The 24,360-nt window shown below is 44.8% G+C and overlaps 1 protein-coding gene across 1 annotated transcript in view; it reads left to right on the top strand.

The window, feature by feature from the left end:
* The window catches only part of LOC115461335 (scavenger receptor cysteine-rich type 1 protein M130-like), an 86,770-nt gene that overhangs the window by 1,911 nt on the left and 60,499 nt on the right, over positions 1-24,360 (top strand). Inside the window, exons 2-3 of the mRNA XM_030191061.1 lie at positions 7,337-7,501; positions 23,969-24,133. Coding sequence (XP_030046921.1) covers positions 7,337-7,501; positions 23,969-24,133 — 330 coding nt within the window. The remainder of the gene's footprint in view (positions 1-7,336; positions 7,502-23,968; positions 24,134-24,360) is intronic.

Below are 24,360 nucleotides of genomic sequence, written 5' to 3'. Positions count from 1 at the left end.
TGAACAATGGGAGCGGGAGGGCAGAGGAGAAACGACAGCAAGGATGCGAAGGGGGGGGGGGGGGAAGAAGGGGGCGGGACATGCTGGGACATGGGAGACAGAAGAGCATGGATGCGAGGGGGGGTCATGGAAGGGAGAGAGGGGAATTGCTGGAAAAGGATGAATGGAGGGGGCAGGGGACAGAGAAGCATGGATGGGCATGGATTGAGATGGCAGGGCTCAGGGAGAGAGGGGAATTGCTGGAAAAGGATGAATGGAGGGGGCAGGGGACAGAGAAGCATGGATGGGCATGGATTGAGATGGCAGGGCTCAGGGTGAGAGGGGAATTGATGGAAAAGGATGAATGGAGGGGGCAGGGGACAGAGAAGCATGGATGGGCATGGATTGAGATGGCAGGGCTCAGGGTGAGAGGGGAATTGATGGAAAAGGATGAATGGAGGGGGCAGGGGACAGAGAAGCATGGATGGGCATGGATTGAGATGGCAGGGCTCAGGGTGAGAGGGGAATTGCTGTAAAAAGGATGAATGGAGGGGGCAAGGGACAGAGAAGCATGGATGGGCATGGATTGAGATGGCAGGGCTCAGGGTGAGAGGGGAATTGATGGAAAAGGATGAATGGAGGGGGCAGGGGACAGAGAAGCATGGATGGGCATGGATTGAGATGGCAGGGCTCAGGGTGAGAGGGGAATTGCTGTAAAAAGGATGAATGGAGGGGGCAGGGGACAGAGAAGCATGGATGGGCATGGATTGAGATGGCAGGGCTCAGGGAGAGAGGGGAATTGCTGGAAAATGATGAATGGAGGGGGCAGGGGACAGAGAAGCATGGATGGGCATGGATTGAGATGGCAGGGCTCAGGGAGAGAGGGAAATTGCTGGAAAAGGATGAATGGAGGGGGCAGGGGACAGAGAAGCATGGATGGGCATGGATTGAGATGGCAGGGCTCAGGGAGAGAGGGGAATTGCTGGAAAAGGATGAATGCAGGGGGCAGGGGACAGAGAAGCATGGATGGGCATGGATTGAGATGGCAGGGCTCAGGGAGAGAGGGGAATTGCTGGAAAAGGATGAATGCAGGGGGCAGGGGACAGATGGGCATGGATTGGGAGGGCAAGGCTCACACTCTCTCTCTCAAATACAATGTCTTTCTGACTCTCACTCTCACACTCACACACTCTGTCTCACAATGTATCACATTCACTCTCTATGTGCCACACAGTCACTCACACACTCGCTTGGTCTCATACACTCACTCTCACAGAGAATCTGTGTCTCACACACACACTCTCTCTCTCGCACACACACACACACTCTCACACTGTGTCTCACATACACACTTGCACACACTCTCATTCTCACACACACACTCTCACAAACACACTCACACCCAGACTCACTCTCTCTCTCACACACACACACTCACACTTTCACTCTGACTCTCACACAGTCACTCTCACATACACTCTCCCAAACATACACACTCCGAGGAAAACCTTGCTAGCGCCCGTTTCATTTGTGTCAGAAACGGGCCTTTTTTACTAGTTGTTATAGAATACACGAACTTCAGGATGGAATCCTAGGCGCATTATATAGAATCCCAAGGAAAGGGGGGGGGGGGGGATTCTATAAATGGTGGCCAAAGTTAGGTGCTGGGAAGGTCCATACTAAACTAGTATTCTGCAAAAGGGTGCTTTGTGTACAGTGGAATAGAAGAGTAGCCTAGTGGTTAATACAGCTGACTTTCATTCTGCAACCCAACCCGCACCACTTCATCTCCACATCCCAATCCCCCAACCTCCCAACATCTCCTCCCAACTTGTAATCCCCATTGGTCTTGCCAGTCAGTCTGTGTCCATCTACGCCCTCCCAAGTGTTCATCATAATCCAGCAGCCCAATGTAACTCCTTGTCTCTGTGTCCTGTGAATGATTTGTGCTGGTGTTCTACACTTTGCTTGAGTGCCATTGGCGTGGTGTTTTGTTCTATTGTAGTGGGTCTTCAGTGCTGTGTGGTGGTGCGATATGGAGATGCTATGGGTTGGAGTACACATTGGTGGCAGAGAGCACATTGGTGGTGGTGGTGGTGGCTCACATGGATTAGTTTTACCAAAAACCTACATACATGCAACAGGTTAATGAATGAGAGGTGCAGGCCTTGCTATCTGAAGTCCATAGAGAAGAGAGGGAAAAAAGGAGAATCCACCCATATGAAAGTGTATACAGGCCCAGGACCCAGTTTCTAGAACTCACTGGAGATGAGTGCTTCACCCTCTTCAGGTTTGATAAGGCAGCCAGTAGCTGAATCCACTACTATGCTCTCACCTCGGAATCACCTAGTGCCTGTTCACCTCAAAATAGCACCTGCCTTAGCCTTCCTGGCAACAGGCACATTCCAGTCTGTTCTGGCAATGACTGCTGGACTCAGACAGCCCCCTATTTCTCAGGCCAGAAACCAGCTCCTAACCAGCTTCTTTGTCACCCGCTCCAGCCAAATATATAGCGTTTCTGAGCACAGTGGAACAGGTGCAACAAACTATGACCTAATTTCACCATATAGACCATTTTACAAACTGGAACATCCAACATACGAAGAGCAAAAAAAGCAGGGACAAGGACATAGGCGCCCGGTATAAGAGGCTTGGGGAGGCTAAGCCACCCCAGCCGGGCGACTGGCGCCGTGAGTGTCCCCTTCCCTCCCTTTCCGTTAATTACTATCTGCCCCGCGCCATCTTTAATTTACCTCCGCTCCGTCCCCAGCGTTGGCCGCATCATTTCAAAACCCGCCCTGCTGCCCATCTCTATTCTCCCCTTGCTCCCTTCACGACGTGATTCGTTCTGCAGACAGAGTCCCGCCCTCCAGGAAATGATGTCAGAAGGCGGGACTCTGTCTGCGGCACGAATCACGTCGCGAAGGGAGCGAGGGGAGAATAGAGACGGGCAGCAGGGCGGGTTTTGAAATGATGCGGCCGAGTCGACGTTGGGGACGGAGCGGAGGTAAATTAAAGATGGTGCGGGGCAGATAGTAAGCAAGGGGAGGGAAAGGGGAGACCCAGGGCGCCACTGGCCCAGATGGATGGAGGCAGGGGAGAGGAGAATTGGGCTGGGTATGGATGGAGGGGGCAGGGGACAGAAGGGAATTGCTGGATGTGCATGGAGGGCAGGGGAGAGGAGGGTTGCTGGACATGGGTGGGTGGATAGAGGGAATGGCAGGGGAGAGAGGAGGGTTGCTGGACATGGGTGGTTGGATAGAGGGGATGGCAGGGGAGAGAGGAGGGTTGCTGGAATGGGTGGATAGAGGGAATAGCAGGGGAGAGAGGAGGGTTGCTGGACATGGGTGGGTGGCTAGAGGGGAGAGCAGGGTTGCTGGACATGGGTGGATGGAGGGCAGGGGAGAGAACAGGGTTGCTGGACATGGATGGAGGGGAGGGCAGGGGAGAGAGGAGGGTTGCTGGAATGGGTGGATAGAGGGGATGGCAGGGGACAGAGGAGGGTTGCTGGATATGGGTGGAGGGGAGGTCAGGGGAGAGAAGATTTGCTGGACATGGGTGGGTGGCTAGAGGAGGGTTGCTGGACATGGGTGGCTAGAGGGGAGAAGAGGGTTGGTGGACTTGGATGGATGGAGGACAGGGGAGAGAGGAGGGTTGCTGGACATGGGTGGAGGGAAGGGAAGACAGGAAGGAGATGCACATGAATGAAGGGGAGAAATTCTGGACATGCATGGAGAGGAGGGAAGACAGAGGAAGGAGATGCACATGGATGGAGGGGAAGGGAGAGAGAGAAAAAATGCTGGGCATGGATGGAGGGGAGGGAAGAGAGAGGAAGGAGATAAGATGAGGGGAAAGGGAGAAAACCTGCACATCGATGGAGAAAATAGGCAGAAGCTGGATCCACTGGACAGTCAAGTCTGCAGAGGACCCAGCTTTTACTTACAGATGTAAGGCAAGAAATGAAGAAGAAAGGCGGAAGGTAAAGAAATAAATGGAAAGGAAGCCCTGGAAACAGAGTTAAGAGGACAGATAGCAGCAGAATCGGATACTGGGCCAGCATGATCAGAAAAACAGTTACCAGACAACAAAGGTAGAAAAGATCATTTTATTTTCATTATAGTGTTTGGAATATGTCCACTTTGAGAATCAGGTGCTCAACATTAGAAGTTTATATTTTTTACTTATTTATGGCATTTTATCCCACATTAAACATGAATTAGGGTGTTTTGTGGCTCTACATGAGAATTGTGATATTATGATCCCTTGTTTCATATTGTTGACGGTCTGCATTTTCCGTATGGGTGGTATATTGGTGTATTAGGTTCTGCCCAGTGTAATATTTATGGTACAGTAAGGTTCTGAGTGTGTTTTTGCACAAAGTTGTGCATAGTGTTTTGCAGTTGAGCGATTGTGGTTAGTATATGCTTTGAGCAACCACTTTATTCTTTGACATATGATACATAGCTAATATCTAAATTTAATAAAAGGTATTAATTGTGACTTTTATTTTTATTTATTTATTTTTTCTGTGTGTTATCAGACAATTATGGATTTAAGCTCTACCCATGGCCCCACCCCTAACCCCGCCCCCTTTAGCCTCCCCAAACAGTTGGGCCACCGACCGCCTATGGACAAGGATGTCTATGTGGCAGCATTCTTAGAAGAATGGCCACACTGATATTTCCGCAGAGCAGAGGGGCAGCCTAGCAGTTAGTACAGTAGATTTTAAACAAAGGGACCCAGGTTCAAATTTCACTTGAATTCTTTTATTTTATAATTGTGAGCCCTACAGGAACAAAATAATACCTACTGTACTTGAACGTACACCACTTAAATAGCCGTCAGGCTTGCAGGAGGCTTATATATTTAGGCACAGTAGGTATTTTTCTGTTTCTGGAGGGCTCGCAATAAAAAAAAGGAGAAAAAAAAAAGAAAAGAAGCACACAGTTAGTAAGCTTCAGGCCCTAGTAGCTGATCCACTTCACACAAAGTTTAATCACAACAGAATGGTTCTCCACACGCATCCTAAGTTCCTTCCCAAAACCGTGAAGTCCTACTTGTCCTCAGAGAAAGCAAAGTTACTCACCTATAGCAGGTGCTGTCCAAGGACAACAGGACACACATTACCACAGACCGTTTTCCTCCCATAGGAGTTGTATTCTTTAAGCTTTTGTACTCAACTGTGGGCCCCATGTGATTGAGGTATGTGGGAAGGCACCTGCACATGTGTGGTACAGGCTGCCAAAGGCTTCTTGAAAAGTCAGAACTCCAGGCAGCGTCCATTCCGGACTTTGTCGGATGACAGCACCCAACTGTGGTAATGTGTGTTATGCTGTCTATTACTACTACTACTGCTATTTAGCATTTCTATAGTGCTACAAGGCATACGCAGCGCTGCACAAACATAGAAGAAAGACAGTCCCTGCTCAAAGAGCTTACAATCTAATAGACAAAAAATAAAGTAAGCAAATCAAATCAATTCATGTTTAAGGGAAGGAAGAGAGGAAGGTAGGTGGAGGCGAGTGGTTACAAGTGGTTATGAGTCTTTGGATAATACTTGCTACAGGTGAGTAACTTCACTATTCTTTCCCCCCCCCCCCCTTCCCATACATATCAAACCCCCCTTATAGTATGTCTACTGAGGTCTGTACCATATGACCATGTGATATACAGAATACTCTCTAAAGGACATTGTTGCTGCACTTAGAAATGTATGGATTTAAACAATTTTTCTTTTTAGCAGTTCATATCAGGCTCTGGGAGTCCAGTATAAACAACTTTTGACATACTGGATGCTCTGTGATATCCCCTCTTTGTTATCAGAGTTATTTTTTATTTTCATTTGTTTTCATGTGGTGTTTTTATAGTTTTCTTTTCAACTTCTCACATTTTAATTTTTGTTCCTTAGTTCAAGTGTAAAAATGTCTTTTGAACGTACAAATGTCCTTTTATATCTATCTACATCTATATCAACACTGTGTTCCAAAAAAACTATACACAGCTTGTTTTCTGCATAAACTCTGTCAAAACTGGATCAATTTCAATACAATTTGGGATATATCATCCTGAATAAATTTGCAATAAGCCTACACTCACACTACTAGCCACCTCACTTAAACAACACCACTTCACTAATTGGTTCTTCAACTGTCACTATGTTTTCTTTCAGTGAAAACTGATCAGGTCCTGCCACTTCTTGACTGCAATCAGTTGAACCAATTTCTTCAAAACATATTCTATGCTTCCCTCTTCCACCTCTTTTCTGGAAACTCTTGCTTCAGCCCTTGAGAACCATAACTTTTCTTCAGATACAAAATTTTAATAAGGATCAGATCCTCCTGACTGAAAACCATGGCAACTTTTAAGTTTACAGCAAAATGATGTCTGCATGTATCTTGGGAATAATCACTAGGTGGTGGTGACATCTTTTAGGTGAGGTGGCTGACGTGAGTGTAGGTTTTTCTGCAAATTTATTCAGGATGATATATACCAAATTCTATTGAAATTGTTCCAGTTTTGACAGAGCTTATGCAGAAAACAAGCTTTGTATTGTCTTTTTTTTTTAAACACGGCATATCTTTCTCTTTCTTAAAAAAAATATTTTTATACACTCTGTGAATATCAATGTCATGTGTGTGTAGGTTGATATGTGTCCTAACAGCAGGATTTTGACTGTGCCCCTGATGCAGGCATTCTACTGCCGAAACATGTGGGCATTAATTACAACAACTGAATGGTAGGACAATATTGAGACACACCAATATCAAAAGGATCCTCTTGAAATAAATTTATATATATATCTACAGCCACCGGTTGGTTTGTGGTGCTTCTTCTATGCTTGGACAAACAAAATGGTAACAGTTGTTAGGTCTACAGCTACCTGTCTTTAGGAAATATAGGGGTCCTTTTACCAAGCTGCAGTAAAAAGGGACCTGTGGTAGCGGCGGGGCCATTTTACCACAGCAGGTAAAAAGCACCCCCTCCCCCCAAAAAAATGGCCACGTGATAAGATTACTCTTACCGCATGGTCATGAGGCGGGGAGCACTTACCACCACCCATTGAGGTGGTGGTAAGAGCTCCTGTGGTAATCTGACAGTAACCAGGCAGTGCAGAATACTGCTGGGTTAGTACTATGGTAAAAATTTAAAAAAGTATTTTCTGGCATGGCAGAAATGGCAAACTCTTGAGCCGGAACTACTGCCGGCAGCCGTATTGGGCTGGTGGTAATTCCATGTTGCCGCGAGGCAACCCTTTTGTAAAAAGGCCCCATAATAAGATAATCAAAATATAAAATTGCACATTGATTACAGTATTTTCCCTAGAATTGAGATCTTATTTTCCATTATTTTTTTCCAGACATCAGTGGAAATGTCAGTTCCTCCGTCTGTGTATTTCCTTTTACTTATAATGGAAAAGCTTACTCCACGTGTATCCCCATTGGAAGACATGACAAAAAGTATTGGTGCTCTACCACCAGCAATTATGACTTGGATCTTAAGTGGAAATTTTGCTCTGTCTCTGGTAATGTATTAATTTCTAGAGAAAATAGTTTATATTCTGTATAATAAAACTGAGGTTAATGTGTCATTCTAATTAATGACTTGCTAATCAATGGCAAAACTATATAAATTCTACTACTACTACTACTACTACTTATCATTTCTATAGCGTTACTAGACGTACGCAGCACTGTACACTTGAACATGAAGAGACAGTCCCTGCTCGACAGAGCTTACAATCTAATTAGGACAGACAAACAGGACAAAATAAGAGATAAGGGAATTACTAAGGTGGGGATGATAAAATAAGGGTACTGAACAAGTGAATAATGGTTAGGAGTTAAAAGCAGCATCAAAAAGGTGGGCTTTTAGCCTAGATTTGAACACGGCCAGAGATGGAGCTTGACATACCGGCTCAGGAAGTCTATTCCAGGCATATGGTGCAGCAAGATAAAAGGAACAGAGTCTGGAGTTAGCGGTGGAGGAGAAGGGTGCAGATAAGAGAGATTTACCCAGTGAACAGAGTGTAGGGAGAGATGAGAGTGGAGAGGTACTGAGGAGCTGCAGAGTGAATGCACTTGTAAGTCAATAAGAGGAGTTTGAACTGTATGCGGAAACGGATAGGGAGCCAGTGAAGTGACTTTAGGAGAGGGCTAATATGAGCATAGCAACACTGGAGGAATATAAGTCATGCAGCAGAATTTTGAACAGATTGAAGAGGAGAGAGATGGCTAAGTGGGAGACCTGTGAGAAACAAGTTGCAATAGTCTAAGTGAGAGGTGATAAGAGTATGGATGAGGGTTCTGGGAGTGTGCTCAGAAAGGAAATGGCAAATTTTGGTGATATTTTAGGGAAAGAAATGACAGGTTTTAGCAGTATGCTGAATATGTGCAGAGAAGGAAAGAGAGGAGACGAAGATGACCCCAAGGTTACGAGCTGATGAGACAGGGAGGATGAGAGTGTTATCCACAGAAATAGAGAATGGGGAAAGAGGAGAAGTGGGTTTAGGGGAAAAGAAAAGAAGCTCAGTCTTGGTCATGTTTAGTTTCAGATGGCAGTGAGTCATCCAAACAGCAATGTCAGACAGGCAGGCTGATGCTTTGACCTGGATTCCTGCTGAAATTTCTGGTGTGGAGAGGTAGATCTGGGAGTCATCAGCCTAAAGATGACACTGAAAACCATGGGATGAGATCAGAGTGCCAAGGGAAGAAGTATAAATGGAGAAAAGAAGAGGTCTCAGGACAGATCCTTGAGGTACACCAATTCCTGTGAACTAATCATGCTGTCTATTGAAATGACTTTCTGGTGCTGGACAAAAAAAAAAACCAACGGCAGATGTCAAGTGCATTTCCATACCTAAACACAAGATTTTGATCAGCACTTTAGAAAGGGCATCCAATTCAGAATATGGACATCCAAGTCGATATATCATAAATGGATATCTTTCATACATGTATTTCAGAAGAGAATATAGTCTGTTCTAAAATATATGTGAGATAGATGTCCATGTACTGGAAACAGCCAAAGTACTGGAAACATCCAGCATGAACATCCAAATTATGACTGGGGACGGGGAAGTGGGGTTAGAAATAAGAGACATGGACCTCTATGTGGCAGCACAGGTACATCTATCTTCTAAAATGGTCACACAGATGTCTGTGCAGAACAGAGGGGTAGCCTAGTGGTTAGAGCAGTGGGTTAAGAATCAGGGGACCCAAGTTCAAATCCAATGTCAGCTGCTTGTGATGTTTTTAAAACTGTGAGCCCTCAGGGAACAGAAAAATACCTACTGTATCTGTGCAGAACTTCAATAGCCTTCCAGCTTGCAGGTGTCTTATATATTCTAGTACAGCCACTGGAGGGCTAACAATTAAAAAAACAATAAAAGAAAGAGCAGAAATGAGATTTGAACCTGGGTCTCTTGGTTTCCAGTCCACTGTACTAACTCTTAGGCTACTCCTCAGAATTGCATGCTGCTCTCTTAAGAATATTCATAGTACCTAAAGCTGTCATAGAGCCTGGTATCCTTCGCTGTTTTCACATTCAGGGAATAGGAAGAGGGACAGCAGTCAATGAGGGGGTTAAGGAGGTGTCATGTCTTAATCTCTCCAGTGGACAGGTGCTCAGTCAGAGCATCTTTCTGTAACTTGAATGTACCAAGTACCAGGTCTAAATAACAATATTCATCTTTTTACACATGAATGTCATTTCCCCTTCTGTGATCAGAGGTGGATATCCATATTTTGACACCTCCTTAGGTCCACCCAAAACATGCCCAGACCACGCCCTCTTTCCATATGGACATACTGCAGTGTTAGATGTCTATATCCTGGCTTTATACAAATGGGATTTGGACATCCATGCAATATAAATGTCTAAATGCTAATTTTGAGACATCAACAAAAAAAAGAAGAGAGCTTCTAAAATAACCACCTGTATGTGCAGCTTTGGAGCGGTCCTAAATTCACCTGCTTAGCTATGCAGGTCCTGGCACTGAATATTGCTGGCACCCACATAACCCCCAGATCTTCCCTAACGCTACCTTCTGAACCACCTCTGACCACCAGTCAGAGCCAATATTCAGTGGCACTGTCCCAGTTAAGTGCTGCTGAATAACAGCTTTTGAGTTGTCCTAAATTCACTCACTTAGCTATGTGGGCCTCAGCACTATGTAAAGGCTCTATGGAGCCCTGGAAGCCCCCTCCAGTGCCCCGCAAAAGCCCGCTCCTTCCCTTCCCTCTGCTGCCATTCAGAACTTTCCTTACCCCCCCCCCCCCCAACCATCCCCTGGTCTGTGTAGACCAATCAGGGCCACCTTATCCCTGGCGGTCCAGCGGACTCAGTGGGGACAGGAGCAAAACCCATTTGCTCCTGCCCCTTGCTGCTTCATCATGCTCAAAGTGACCTTGAGAAATGAAGGCTGTAAGATTTTAATATTGCCAAACCTGAATAAGGACACTGTGAAGTGGCAGAAACAGCTCCTGGCTATGTGGGATAAACAAAAAGTTGAATGCATGCTACGGCCTTTATTATCCCATAAGGATGCAGGTCACTGTATACAATCAAACTAAAGACTTTGAGGATGCAATAGAGCTACAAAGGTTTCTGGAGGAGAAGTTGGAAATCTCTTTGGAAATACCATTAGAAATTTGAGACTATGCTGGTTTTAATCCCAAGATCTATTTTTGCTTAGAGAGAGAAAAGATTTGTGCCTATGTTTGCTTTAAATTGCATTAAAGAATTTAATTTACCGGGGAATTGTGAGAGATCATGTACTGGATAACTTGTGGGTCTGTTGATTGCAGTGGGAAGGAAAAATATGTGTGACTGAGTTACTTGGGGAAGAGAGTGAGAAAGATGGGAACTATGTATGAGTATGGTAACATATATATATATATATATATATAATTCTCACCTCCAACGTTCTGAAGCTCACTGTGTGGCACGAAAACACTGAAGCCCTGTACTGCTGGTAGGCTAGGTTGTCACTCTCACTCATAGACCCGCCCTCAGCCACACCCCATCCAGACATAATTCACAACCCCAACATTCTAATGAAGCCGGAAGCTGCAAAGTCTCCAACTTCCATGGTGGTGTAGATCGCTGTTCCCCCATGAGTGTGTGCCCTGCCCTCGCGTCACAACGTTATGACATCGAGGGCGGAGCACTGACACTCACTGAATGGGCTGCAGTGTAGCTCCGCCCTCATGTCCAAACACGATGACGTCGAGGGCGGGGCGGGGAAGGCACAAGGCACGAGTCGCAAACAAGGTTGGATGAATGCAAAACTACAGAAAACCACGAGCCAGGCAGGGGGACGAGCCAGGCGTGTTTCCCTACTCCTCCCCCTGCCTAGGAATCAGCTGTCAGTGCCCCCCTCCTCGGCGCATCACCCAAGCCCCTCCCCACAAGCTCATAGCTCCTAAGGAATCTGTACAAACGAGCCCCAACATTTCGCCACCGCGGGCTGATTCCGAGTCACAGCCCACCACCAACCGCCTCCACACTCCGCCCTTCTTTGTCAGATCTCCAAAGTGACTTCGCCACAGCCCAAACAGAGGCCCACCAGCAACTTCAGTGGGCAGAGAGCTAACAATCAGATGGCTAGGAAAGGCGGAGCTTCACAGCAAGCATGAGTGGTTGGAGGTGGTGTTGAAACAGAAGTTAACGGATGCCGGTCATCAACACTAACAACAGTGCGCACGTGAGCTCGGAGCTTCACAATGTTAGAGGTCAGAATTATTTATATACATGGGTGTCAAGCAAGTATAGGAGATGATAGTGTCTTCTTCCTCTCCCCCCCCCCCCCTTCTTTTTAAAAGAACAAAAAAAATCTTGCTATAAAGGAGGACAGGCTGAGTTCCAATGGCAGACCCCAGAGCGAAAGTACACAAGTTACCCAGCTCCACCAGACTCCCTCCCTCCCGCCCAAAAGCATCTATCTCACTCACACACACACACACACACACACACACACACAAACACACACTGTGCCATGCACAGACAGCATCTCTCTCTCGCACTCACACACACACCTATGTAGCTCAATCACCCACACACACCCTCTGACTCCCAACCCCTCCACAAACAACAGAAACACATACAATTATGTGGAACAACGATACCCTCCCCCAGACAAACCCCCAACACCAAAATGGCAGCATTGATTGCTCATGCAACTCATACACTCCCCAACAAAACAATAACTAACCCATGCTCAAAATCCACTTTCTGCTACAGAGGGGAGGAGGGGATCCTGACACCAGAGGAGGGGATGCAGAGACCACAGAGGGAGGGGGAGCTATCTCTGTCACACACACACTCTCTCACAGTCAGTGTGTTTCTGTCTCTCAATCTCATACAGTCACAACACGTCTCACACTGTATCACATTCACTCTCTATGTGTCACACAGTCAGTCTCACACACTCTCGGAATCACACACACTCTCGGTCTCACACACTCGCTCTCATACACTCGCTCTCACAGAGAGTCTGTGTATCACACACTATCCAGCTTATTTTTGAAAGAGAAAGACGCCCATATTTCGACCCAAATCGGGAGATGGGCATCTGTTTCCCTTGGGCGCCCAAATCGGTATAATCGAAACCCAATTTTTGGCGTCCTCAACTGCAGTCCGTCACAGAGACGAACAAAGATCACGGGGGCGTGTCGGAGGCGTGGCGAAGGCGGGACTGGGGCGTGGTTATCGGCCGAGGAGAGATGGGCGTCTTTAGCTGATAATCGAAACAAGAAGGGCGTTTTTGACGAGAATTTGCTCCGCTTTATTTGGACCCTTTTTTTTCAGGTCCAAGTCCCAAAAAAGTGCTCCAACTGACCAGATGATCACCGGAGGGAATCGGGGATCACCTTCCCTGATTCCCCCAGTGGTCACTAACCCCCTCCCACCAAAAAAAAACACTTTACAAACTTTTTTTCCCAGCTTGTATGCCAGCCTCAAATGCCGTACCCACCTCCATGACAGCAGAATGTGTTCTATCCTCTGACAGCCTTTCCCTGGTTCTGATGTGGTTCTTGGGTGAGTGAGACACCTTTTCTGTTAAGGGCACTGCAGAGTCACATCAGCAATGCATTGTGGTGGGTGTAGGGTATTGGGCTCCGTGATTCCACTAGCTTGTGTTAAATGCTCACGATGTTGGTAGTTGGTAGGCTGTACTCCCATGGTGCTTTTCCCTCTGCTTACTGGGTCAGAGTGTGCCCTGTTTTGTTTCCACTAGTCCATGAGGTAGTGGCCATTTGTGTAAGACACTTTTAGATCCCTTTCATGTGTTAGCCACGTTACAGCACTTAGTTCTTACCTTGAATGTTGCTGAAAGAGGGCATTGTACACCATTCTGCCAGCTCTGACCTACTGCTAATCTCAGTACCAGTGGGGCACAAACTCTGATCTGCAGTTAACTGTGAGTAAAAGTGCGTATTCAAATAATGGACGTTTTCAGTGAGATTAGTCTTCAGATGTGAACTGCTGTGCCAAGGTTATACACCAACAACAAGTCCTGTCCCTGGAGCACCTTTAGTGGGTACTGCAGTGCACTTCAGGCACGCACACCCAGGCCCACCCCCCCCCCCCCACACCTATAACACTTGTGGTGGTAAATGGGAGGCCTCTAAAACCCACTGTACCCACATGTAGCTGCCCTCTTCACCCCTAAGAGCTATGGTAGTATTGTACATTTGTCCCTCCCACGACCAAATGGCTTGGATTGGGACGTTTCTGAGCTGGGCGTTTTTAGTTTCCATTATCGCTAAAAAAAAAAACCGCCCATCTCAGAAGGGACCAAATCCATGGCATTTGGTCCGTCCAAACCGTATTTTCAAAACGAAAGACGGATGCCCATCTTTTTCGATAATACGGTCTGTCTTGCCTCTTCACATAACCATTTTCAGACATAGACGCCCATGGAGATGGGTGTTTGCGTTCGATTTTGCCCCTCATAGTCTCTCACTCTGTGTCACACACACTCTCTCTCACACAGTGTATCTGTGTGAAACACACTCTCTCTCTCACACACACTCGCACCCAGACTCACTCTCTCTCTCTGTCACACACACACACACACACACACACACTCGCACATTCACTCTCTCTCTCTCTCTCTCTCTCACACACACTCACTCTCACACACACTCTCTCAAACATACACACTGCGAGGAAAACCTTGCTAGCGCCTGTTTCATTTGTGTCAGAAACGGGTCTTTTTTACTAGTGTTGGTATGAATGAGTGATTTAACTTTAGCACTATATTGGCCCTGGGAGAAGCTTGCCAACCCAATTATGTGGTGTGTAAGAATGAGAGGGATGGGTTGGATTTCAGGGAGTGGAAAGTAGTGGGCCATACCATGAATGTGTATTTCTTCTGGTTATGCCTGACCATTGTGGAATCAATGTTAGTTATGAGAGTTCAGGTGGGGGTGGGGAATGGTGCTGGACAAGAAAGGTGTCTTGTTTAACTTTGAATGTCAGAGGGCTTGGAAGTCCTATCAAGAGAAAAAAACAATCTTGTTATTTGTAAATAGGTTATCTCCTGATATTGAATAATATCACTTATCGCACAAAGAGTTAATGAATGTGCGTGCAGAGGGGCGGGATATACTATATTCTCTGCAGCCATAGGGAAGAAAAACAGGTAATTCTACTGATAGCACAGCAGTAGGATTAGGAAATTCTCTCACAAAAAGGGGATCCTGAGCGAAGATGACTTAAAGTATGCTTTTGTACCAGGGGCCAGGAATATGTGATTATTAATATTTATGGACCAAATATTGCTTCCCCCAATTCTTTTTGTAGTTGACAAAGCTGCACTGGTTGCCAATTAAAGCCAGGATTATTTTTAAATTATGTGTTTTTGTCTTTCAAGTATTATATGGCATGACACTGGATTATATGCAGCCCTTAATAACTATCCCCCTAAGCAATATAACCTCTGGTTCTAGGGACTACCTTAGACTTCAAATTCCAGATTGCAAGAGAGTGCGTTATAAGTCAGTTCACTGTGCTGACTTTAGATACCAGGGTGCTAAGTGGTGGAATTTACTGCTAATGGCAATCAAGGGTCAGCCTGATTACTTGGCATTTTGTAAGATTGAAAACTCTTCTTTTTGAGAGGCCTCTATCCATTGATGGGGTACCTTAGATTGCAACTGGCCATCAATGACCTATATTTGATATTTTGTTGATGGCTTTGTAAACCTTGTCTATTGTTTATTTAACATTAGCCACATTGAACCCGAGTATGTTCGGGATAATGTGAGGTATAAATGTAAACAATAAATAAATAAGTAATTAGAAAATAATAATGGCTTATGGACTTTTCTTTTAGTAAACTGTCCAAACCTTAAACCCTGCTACACAAACTGCTTCTACCACATTCTCTGTCAATGAATTCCAGTGTTTAATTACACATTGAGGGGGTCTTTTACTAAAGCTTAGCTCAAGTTATCTGTAGCAGGGCCCATAGGAATAAAATGGGCCCTTCTGCAGATAACTCAAGCTAAGCTTTAGTAAAAGATCCCGTGAAGAAATATTTTCTCCAGTTTATTAGAACAAATTTACTACTTAGTATCTTCACTGCATACCCCGTAGTCTTTGGAAAGAGTGAACAAGCAATTCACATCTACCCATTCTGCTCCACTCAGTATTTTATAGACCTCTATCATATCTCTCCTCAGCCATCTCTTCTCCAGACTGAAGAGCTCAAGCCTTTTTCACCTTTCCTCAAAAATCAATCTGAAATTACAATTGCATTTTGATCAACATATAGCTGAATGGGAGAAGAAGACATCAGAAACCTTTGCAGAGATTAACATTGAAATATCTCAGCAGATTAGACTGAACGTTTCTTTCATTGATCATAAAAACTCTCTGAGCCATTTTATATAATCTTTCAAGTTCTCTGATTCCTACACACACTTTTGGGCTCATTTTCGAAAGAGAAGGACGCCCATCTTTTGACATAAATCGGAAGATGGACGTCCTTCTCCCAGGGTCATCCAAATCGGTATAATCGAAAGCCAATTTTGGACGTCCCCAACTGCTTTCCGTTGCAGGAATGGCCAAAGTTCAAGGGGGCGTGTCGGAGGCATAGCAAAGGCGGGACCACTTGGACGTCCTGAACCCATAATCGAAAGAAACAAGGATGTCCCTGACAAACACTTGGACGACTTTACCTGGTCGTGTTTTTCCTTATGACCAAGGCACAAAAAGGTGCCCGAAATGACCAGATGACCACCGGAGAGAATCAGGGATGACCTCCCCTTACTTCCCAAGTGGTCACTAATCCCCTCCCACCCTCAAAAGATATCTTTCAAAATATTTTGTGCCAGCCTCAGATGTCATACTCAGTTCAAGGAGCAGTTTTAGTGGGATACAGTGCACTTCAGGCAGGTGGACCCAGGCCCATCCCCCCTACCTGTTACATTTGTGGAGGAAACAGTGAGCCCTCCAAAACCCACCAGAAACCCACTGTACCCACATCTAGGTGCCCCCTTTACCCTTAAGGGCTATGGTAGTGGTGTACAGTTGTTGGGTAGTGGGTTTTGGGGGGGCTCAGCACACAAGGTAAGGGAGCGATGTACCTGGGAGCAATTTATGAAGTCCACTGCAGTTCCCCTAGGGTGCCCAATTGGTGACCTGATATGTCAGGTGGAGTAATGCACTACAAATGCTGGCTCCTTCCACGACCAAATGGCTTGCATTTGGTCGTTTCTGAGATGGACGTTCTTCATTTCGATTATCGCCGAAAATCAGAAACAACCAAGTCTAGGTACGACCAAGTTTCAGGATTTGGACGTCTCTGACCGTATTATCGAAACGAAAGATGGACGTCCATCTTGTTTTGAAAAAACGGCCCACCCCTGGATTAGGACATCTTGCGAGTACATCCTCATCAAAACTTGGACGTCCCTTTCGAAAATGCCCCTCTTTGTGATCCTGATAAGTAGCAAGCGTTTCTTATATTACTTACTTAAGTCATGTAATTCAGGAGGAAAGACCTCAGGCGTTCGGCTCTTTCTTGTGAATTTTTTCACAGAACTGCCGCGAGAACGTCTTGCTACTTTATACGCTTGCTACTTTATACATTTAGAATAGTCTATTCAGCAAGGTATCTGCCATAAAGTATATCAGTAACATTGATTCTGATAAGTATAATTTTAATCTTAATTCCAATTTCAAACTTCTGATTCCAGTTCCAAACGTTTCTAATCATAGTATGAGTAGTGCTGCCTATAAAGTCTGTATTTAGTTGAAAACTTTTCTAATACATGATCAATACTGGATACAAAACTTATGAATGTGGAACTAGGAAAACTTTACAGGGTCACCATTTCCATGGACAGCATTCAAGCTTCTTCAGGGGTATAAGCCCAACTCCTTTAATTTCTTGAGGAAATAGGCTACCGTGTCACCATGTTAAGGGGTTCTATAGTAGTTTGCCTGTTACTGTGTGTTGCCTAATTTTTCTGTATTTTTATGTCAGAGGGAGAAATTTAAAAGAAATATTAAAGTCCAGCCAATAGAATTGAAAGTAAAGTTGTGACCCATAAATCATTCCATCATGAGTTGTCAAATCTATGAAATTACCCACCAGGTATTGTTCTGCTTTCACGTTTGAAGCTTTTATCACATGTAACATTTGTAAATGTATTCCTCAGATACATTGCCCTTAAATCTTACTCTTTGTGACAGTCTATTCTTAGCATCTCTGGTTTGTACCAGAGGAAATGTAAAGTGAAAATGACTTTCCCTGTTTTCCTGTTTCTCAGCCCGCTGTTCTAGTGTTGCCAAGTTACCCAGTTCCAGGAGGCAGACTTTTTACCAGTCCTGTTTTTGAACTTTTACCTTCAATTCAGTGTCCTATTTGTAAACCCTGATACCACCAATTGAAAATGAGTGCATCGGGTCCCATAATGTACCAGCATAGGATTGTCAGAAATCCTGGACTAGCTCAGAATTTTCCTCCTGGAACAGGTAACTTGGTATTTCTCCAGCTCACTCACAAAATATTACTGCTATCACACCCATAGCTAGGCTCTGTTTCCCTGCTACTTCTGGAAAGATGAAATGCAGTGGGGGGAGGGGGAGGGCAGTGGTGAGAAAAAAATAAATCTGGGGTGGGGCCCATGGTAGGGCTGGGGGCCCACTAATATATGTTTGCCTAGGGTCCAATATAGCATTAATCTGTCTCTATTGTGACAAAATGTCAATGGTAATAACATAAATGATGTAAGTGGAAGCAGATTCCATTGCATATAGTATGAAGCATAGATATTGGTAGATGGAAGAAAAGAAAATATTTTGCTTGTTCAAATTACTGGTATTAGGGTATTGACATGAGCATTAACAAATGGTAAACATCAGAATTTCAACAGAGTTTAAAACTATACAGGTAGAATGCTGTGCAAAGCCCACCTTGACAATGAGAAGGGCCCCCTCAGACCTTTGGGCCCCTGCGAGGATCTATCTCTGGCTGAACCTTTTTTGGTATGTGTGGATAGGACAAAGGAAAACGTACCTGGTGTTTGTTTTCCTGTGAATATTGTGGAAGTTATAGCAGCCAATGAATGGCAGTGGAAGCAAACTGCCAAGAAGCTGATTGCTGCTGATAAGGGCTTGGAAGCCTGTGTTCAAAGAAGATTTTTTTTGGACTTTTTATGTTAGCACTATGCTGAGGGGAAAAAGCCTTCGGCTGAATGAACAAAGAGGGGCTGCGCTCTTGGGTCTTCTTTTACATAGCTGCGCTAGCGAATCCCGAGCGGCAAATGAGAGGAAGCCCATAGGAATTGAATAGACTTTCTTTCATTTGCCACACTGAGAACCAGTAGTGCGGCTTTGCGAAAAAGGCCCTAGTGAAGGAAAGTGTAGTGTTACAAACCTTGAAGAAATAGCTGAGTTTCTGTGCATAAGTACATAAGTATTGCCATACTGGGAAAGACCAAAAGTCCATCAAGCCCAGAATCCTGTTTCCAACAGTGGCCAATCCAGGTCACAAATACCTGGCAAGATCCCAAAAAAGTACAAGGCATTCTATACTGCTTATCCCAGAAACAGTGGATTTGCCCCAAGTCCATTTAATAATGGTCTATGGACTTTTCCTTTAGGAAGCCGTCCAAACCTTTTTTAAAACTCTGTTAAGCTAACCGCATTTACCACATTTTCTGGCAATGAATTCCAGAGTTTAATTACACGTTGAGTGAAGAAAGATTTCTCTGATTCGTTTTAAATTTACTACATTGTAGCTTCATTGTATGCCCCCTAGTCCTAGTATTTTTGGAAAGCGTAAACAGATGCTTCATGTCTACCCGTTCCACTCCACTCATTATTTTATAGACCTCTATCATATCTCCCCTCAGCCACCTTTTCTCCAAGCTGAAGAGCCCTAGCCACTTTAGCCTTTCCTCATAGGGAAGTCGTCCCAACCCCTTTATCATTTTTGTCGCCCTTCTCTGTACCTTTTCTAATTCCACTATATCTTTTTTGAGATGCGGCAACCAGAATTGAACACAATATTCGAGGTGCGGTCATACCATGGAGGGATACAAAGGCATTATAACATCCTCATTTTTGTTTTCCATTCCTTTCCTAATAATACCTAACATTCTATTTGTACACTGAGCAGAAGGTTTCAACATATCATCAACGATGACACCTAGATCCCTTTCTTGGTCTATGACTCCTAACGTGGAACCTTGCATGACGCAGCTATAATTTGGGTTTGTCTTTCCCACATGCATCACTTTGCACTTGCTCATATTAAACATCATCTGCCATTTAGACGCCCAGTCTCCCAGTCTCGTAAGGTCCTCTTGTAATTTTTCACAATCCTCCTGCGATTTAGCGACTTTGAATAACTTTGTGTCATCAGCAAATTTAATTACCTCACGGAATCTGAAACTGAACATGGCAAAGACTGAGCTCCTTGTCTTTCCACCCAAACCCTCCTCTCCTCTTCTCCCACTTTCCGTCTCTGTTGACAACGCCCTCATCCTCCCCGTCTCTTCAGCCCGCAATCTCGGAGTCATTTTCGACTCCTCCCTCTCCTTCTCTGCCCATATCCAGCAGACAGCTAAGACCTGTCGCTTCTTCCTCTATAATATCAGCAAAATTCGCCCATTCCTCTCTGAACAGACCACCCGAACCCTCGTCCACTCGCTCGTTACCTCTCGTCTTGACTATTGTAACCTTCTCCTCGCTGGTCTCCCGCTTAGCCACCTATCCCCCCTTCAATCCGTCCAAAATTCCGCCGCACGTCTTATCTACAGCGTGAACCGATACTCTCATATCACCCCTCTCCTCAAGTCGCTTCACTGGCTCCCTATCCGCTACTGTATACAGTTCAAGCTTCTCCTATTGACCTTCAAGTGCACTCAATCTGCAGCCCCCCCAATTACCTCTCTACCCTCCTCTCTCCCTATGTTCCCACCCGTAACCTCCGCTCTCAGGACAAATCACTCCTATCTGTACACTTCTCCACCACCGCTAACTCCAGATTCCGCCCCTTCTGCCTCGCATCACCTTATGCCTGGAACAGACTTCCCAAGCTCATATGCCATGCGCCCTCCCTGCCCATTTTCAAGTCCTTACTCAAAGCCCATCTCTTCTCCCTTGCCTTTGGCGCCTAACCACCTCCCTACACTGACTGCATAGTTTGTTACCTTTAGATTATTACCTACACTGACTACATAGTTTGTTACCTTTAGATTGTAAGCTCTCTTGAGCAGGGACTGTCCTTCCCCTTGTTTAAACTTGTACAGCGCTGCGTAACCCTGGCAGCGCTATAGAAATGCTAAGTAGTAGTAGTAGTAGTTAATCCCATCTCTAGGTCATTTATAAATATGTTAAAAAGCAACGGTCCCTGCACAGACCCCTGGGGGACCCCACTAACTACCCTTCTCCACTGAGAATACTGACCATTTAACCCTACTCTCTTTTTTCTATCTTTTAACCAGTTTTTAATCCACAACAGAACACTACCTCCTATCCCATGACTCTCCAATTTCCTCTGGAGTCTTTCATGAGGTACTTTGACAAACGCCTTCTGAAAATCCAGATACACAATATCAACCGGCTCACCTTTATCCACATGTTTGTTCACCCCTTCAAAGAAATGTAGTAGATTGGTGAGGCAAGATTTCCCTTCACTAAATCCATTCTGAGACTCATTTTCGAAAGAGAAGGACACCCATCTTTCGACACAAATCGGAAGATGAGTGTCCTTCTCACAGGGTCGCCCAAATTGGCATAATTGAAAGCCAATTTTGGGCGTCCCCAACTGCTTTCTGTTGCGGGGATGACCAAAGTTCACGGGGCCATGTTGGAGGCGTAGCAAAGGCTGAATTTGGGTGTGCCTAACACATGGGCGTCCTCGACCCATAATGGAAAAAAAAGGGTGTCGCTGACGAGCACTTGGACGACATTACCTGGTCCTGTTTTTGTTACGGCCAAGCCACAAAAAGGTGCCCAAACTGACCAGATGACCACCGGAGGGAATCGGGGATGACCGCCCCTTACTCCCCCTGTGGTCACTAACCCCCTCCCACCCTCAAAAAAATTCTTTAAAAATATTTTGTGCCAGTCTCTATGCCAGCCTCAAATGTCATACTCAGGTCCATCGCAGCAGTATGCAGGTCCCTGGAGCAGTTTTAGTGGGTGTAGTGTACTTCAGGCAGGCAGACCCAGGCCCATCCCCCCTACCTGTTACACTTGTGATGGTAAATGTGAGGCCTCCAAAAACCACCAGAAACCCACTGTACCCATATCTAGGTGCCCCCCTACTCCCTTAAGGGCTAAGGTAGTGGTGTACAGTTGTGGGGAGTGGGTTTTGTGGGGCTCAGCACTCAAGGAAAGATAGCTATGTATCTGGGAGCAATTTATGAAGTCCACTGCAGCACCACCTAGGGTGCCCAGTTGGTGTCCTGGCATGTCAGGGGGACCAGTGCACTATGAATGCTGGCTCCTCCCGAGACCAAAGGGCTTGCATTTGATTGTTTCTGAGATGGGCGTCCTTGGTTTCCATTATCGCCAAAAATCAGAAACGACCAAGTCTAGGGATGGCCATCTCTAAGGATGACCTAAATTTCAAGATTTGGGCGTCCCCGACCGTATTATTGAAACGAAAGATGGACGTCCATCTTATTTCGATAATACGGGTTTCCCCGCCCCTGGATCAGCAAAACTTGGGTGTCCCGTTTGATTATGCCCCTCCACATCTCATTAATCCATGCTTTTGAATATGCTCTGTGATTTTGTTCTTTATAATAGTCTCTACCATTTTGCCCGGCACTGATGTCAGACTCACCGTTCTATAATTTCCCGGATCTCCTCTGGAACCTTTTTAAAAAATCGGCGTTACATTGGCCACCCTCCAATCTTCCGGTACCATGCTCGATTTTAAGGATAAATTACATATTGTTAACAACAGCTCCACAAGTTCATTTTTCAGTTCTAACAGTACTCTGGGATAAATACCATCTGGTCCAGGAGATTTGCTACTCTTCAATTTCTAGAACTGCCCCATTACATCCTCAAGGTTTATAGAGAATTCATTCAGTTTCTCCGACTCGTCAGCTTCGAATACCATTTCTGGCATCGATATCTCACCCAAATCTTGCTCAGTAAAAAGTTATTCAATTCCCAATAAAATGACTAAAGAAAGGTGTCTAAGTGTTACCCTGAAATTGAAGGCTGCATATTATTTGTCTTTGTTTTGACCTTGAATAAATTTGCTGTTCTGGAAAAAGAATGTGGAAGTTTTAGTACTCCAGTGTAATGCTCTGAAAGCAAAACTGAAAAAGTGGACTGGAGTGAAACCTCAAGTAGACCGAACTCTAGAAATAATTTAACTGGTGATCCAGAGCAGGGGTTCTCAATCAAATCCTCAGGACACTTCTAGCCATTCAGGTTTTCAGGATACCCACAATGATTATTCATGAGATAGATTTGCATAAATTGGAGATAGTTCATGCAAATCTACCTCATGCATATTCATTGTGGGCATCCTGAAAACCTAACTGACTGGGTATGTCCCATGGACTGGGTTGACAACCCCAGAGCCATGTTCCTCATTACCCCATCACAGTGTACACTAACATGCATATGTTCTAGTATTATGTATACTTATGCATGTTAGGGGCACATCAGTGTGGACGCTCTATTACAAAACAGCCCTTTGACTATCCAGATGATTTTTGGCTTCACCCCTGGAATGCATCTAAACTTGCTCTACTTTATCCACATAGGACCAAATTCTATAAATGGCACCGAAAAATAAGCGCTAAACACTATTCTATAAATGGTGTTCCAAGATGGGCAGTCTATAGAACAGCGCCTAGCGCCGGGATCCATGTCAGGATTTATACCAACTGAAACCTGTTGTAAATCCCTATGCCTCAATTAGGAGTGGATGGGAGGAATTCTATAACATTGCATGCAAATTCTTGGAATGCCCATAACCCACCCATGCCCCTCCCATGGCCATGCCCCCTTTTTAGATCTGTGCACTAGAATGTACAAGCGCACCTCTATAGAATAAACCTAGGAAGATGTGCTTGTAAATTTTAATTGTTGCCAATTAGTGCTGATAATTATTAGTGCCCAATTATTGGTTCTAATTGATTTATTATTCAATTAAATTGCATGCGGAAATTGAGAGCAAGCCCAAATTTCCGCAAGCTATTTTGAGCACTATATACAGAATCTGGGGGATAACTTTTAGCCATATATCAACAAATGCCAAGGGTTATTCATGTAGATGGGCAGAAATGTGAAAACAACTTATCTGTGTAGTTTTGAAAATTATACAGATAAGTCCTTTTCAATATTGACTCAACAATTTTTACAATAACAAATAGAAACTATTGTACTCTAGTGAAAAGTATTATCTTTAAACTGTACTTCTGCTCGCCTACCATTTGAGGTTAACTCAACCGTGATAGCATAAAACTATGGTTTAATTTTCTCTTTCTGGTTTCAGAGCTTCGTGGGAAATCTGCTGTTGCTGTCTGTCATTTCCCTTTCATTTTTGATGGCAAGTCCTATTTCTCTTGCACTACTGCTGGGAGACCTGATGGGAAATACTGGTGTGCTGTCACTAGAAACTATGACCAAGATGCACAGTGGATACTGTGTTCTGGCTCTGGTAAAATATTACTTTTCTTTCTTCCGATTTATTTTTGGCCTACTATTTCACCGGTGTAGGTTCTTCAAGGTGTTCTGCCGCCGGCAGCTTTACACTAGTTTATAGTGTAACCCTAAAGTGTGTTTAATCCTTTTACTGTTATACTCACGTCTAAGGATTTTCACAGCTGCAGTCCTCACTGCAAAGATATATGAGCAATGTATTGTGTGTAATGTAGTCTTACATGT

The sequence above is a fragment of the Microcaecilia unicolor genome, chromosome 1, assembly GCF_901765095.1.
Source record: "Microcaecilia unicolor chromosome 1, aMicUni1.1, whole genome shotgun sequence".
Classification (NCBI taxonomy): Eukaryota; Metazoa; Chordata; class Amphibia; order Gymnophiona; family Siphonopidae; genus Microcaecilia; species Microcaecilia unicolor.
This window is presented reverse-complemented; position numbering and strand designations above follow the sequence as displayed.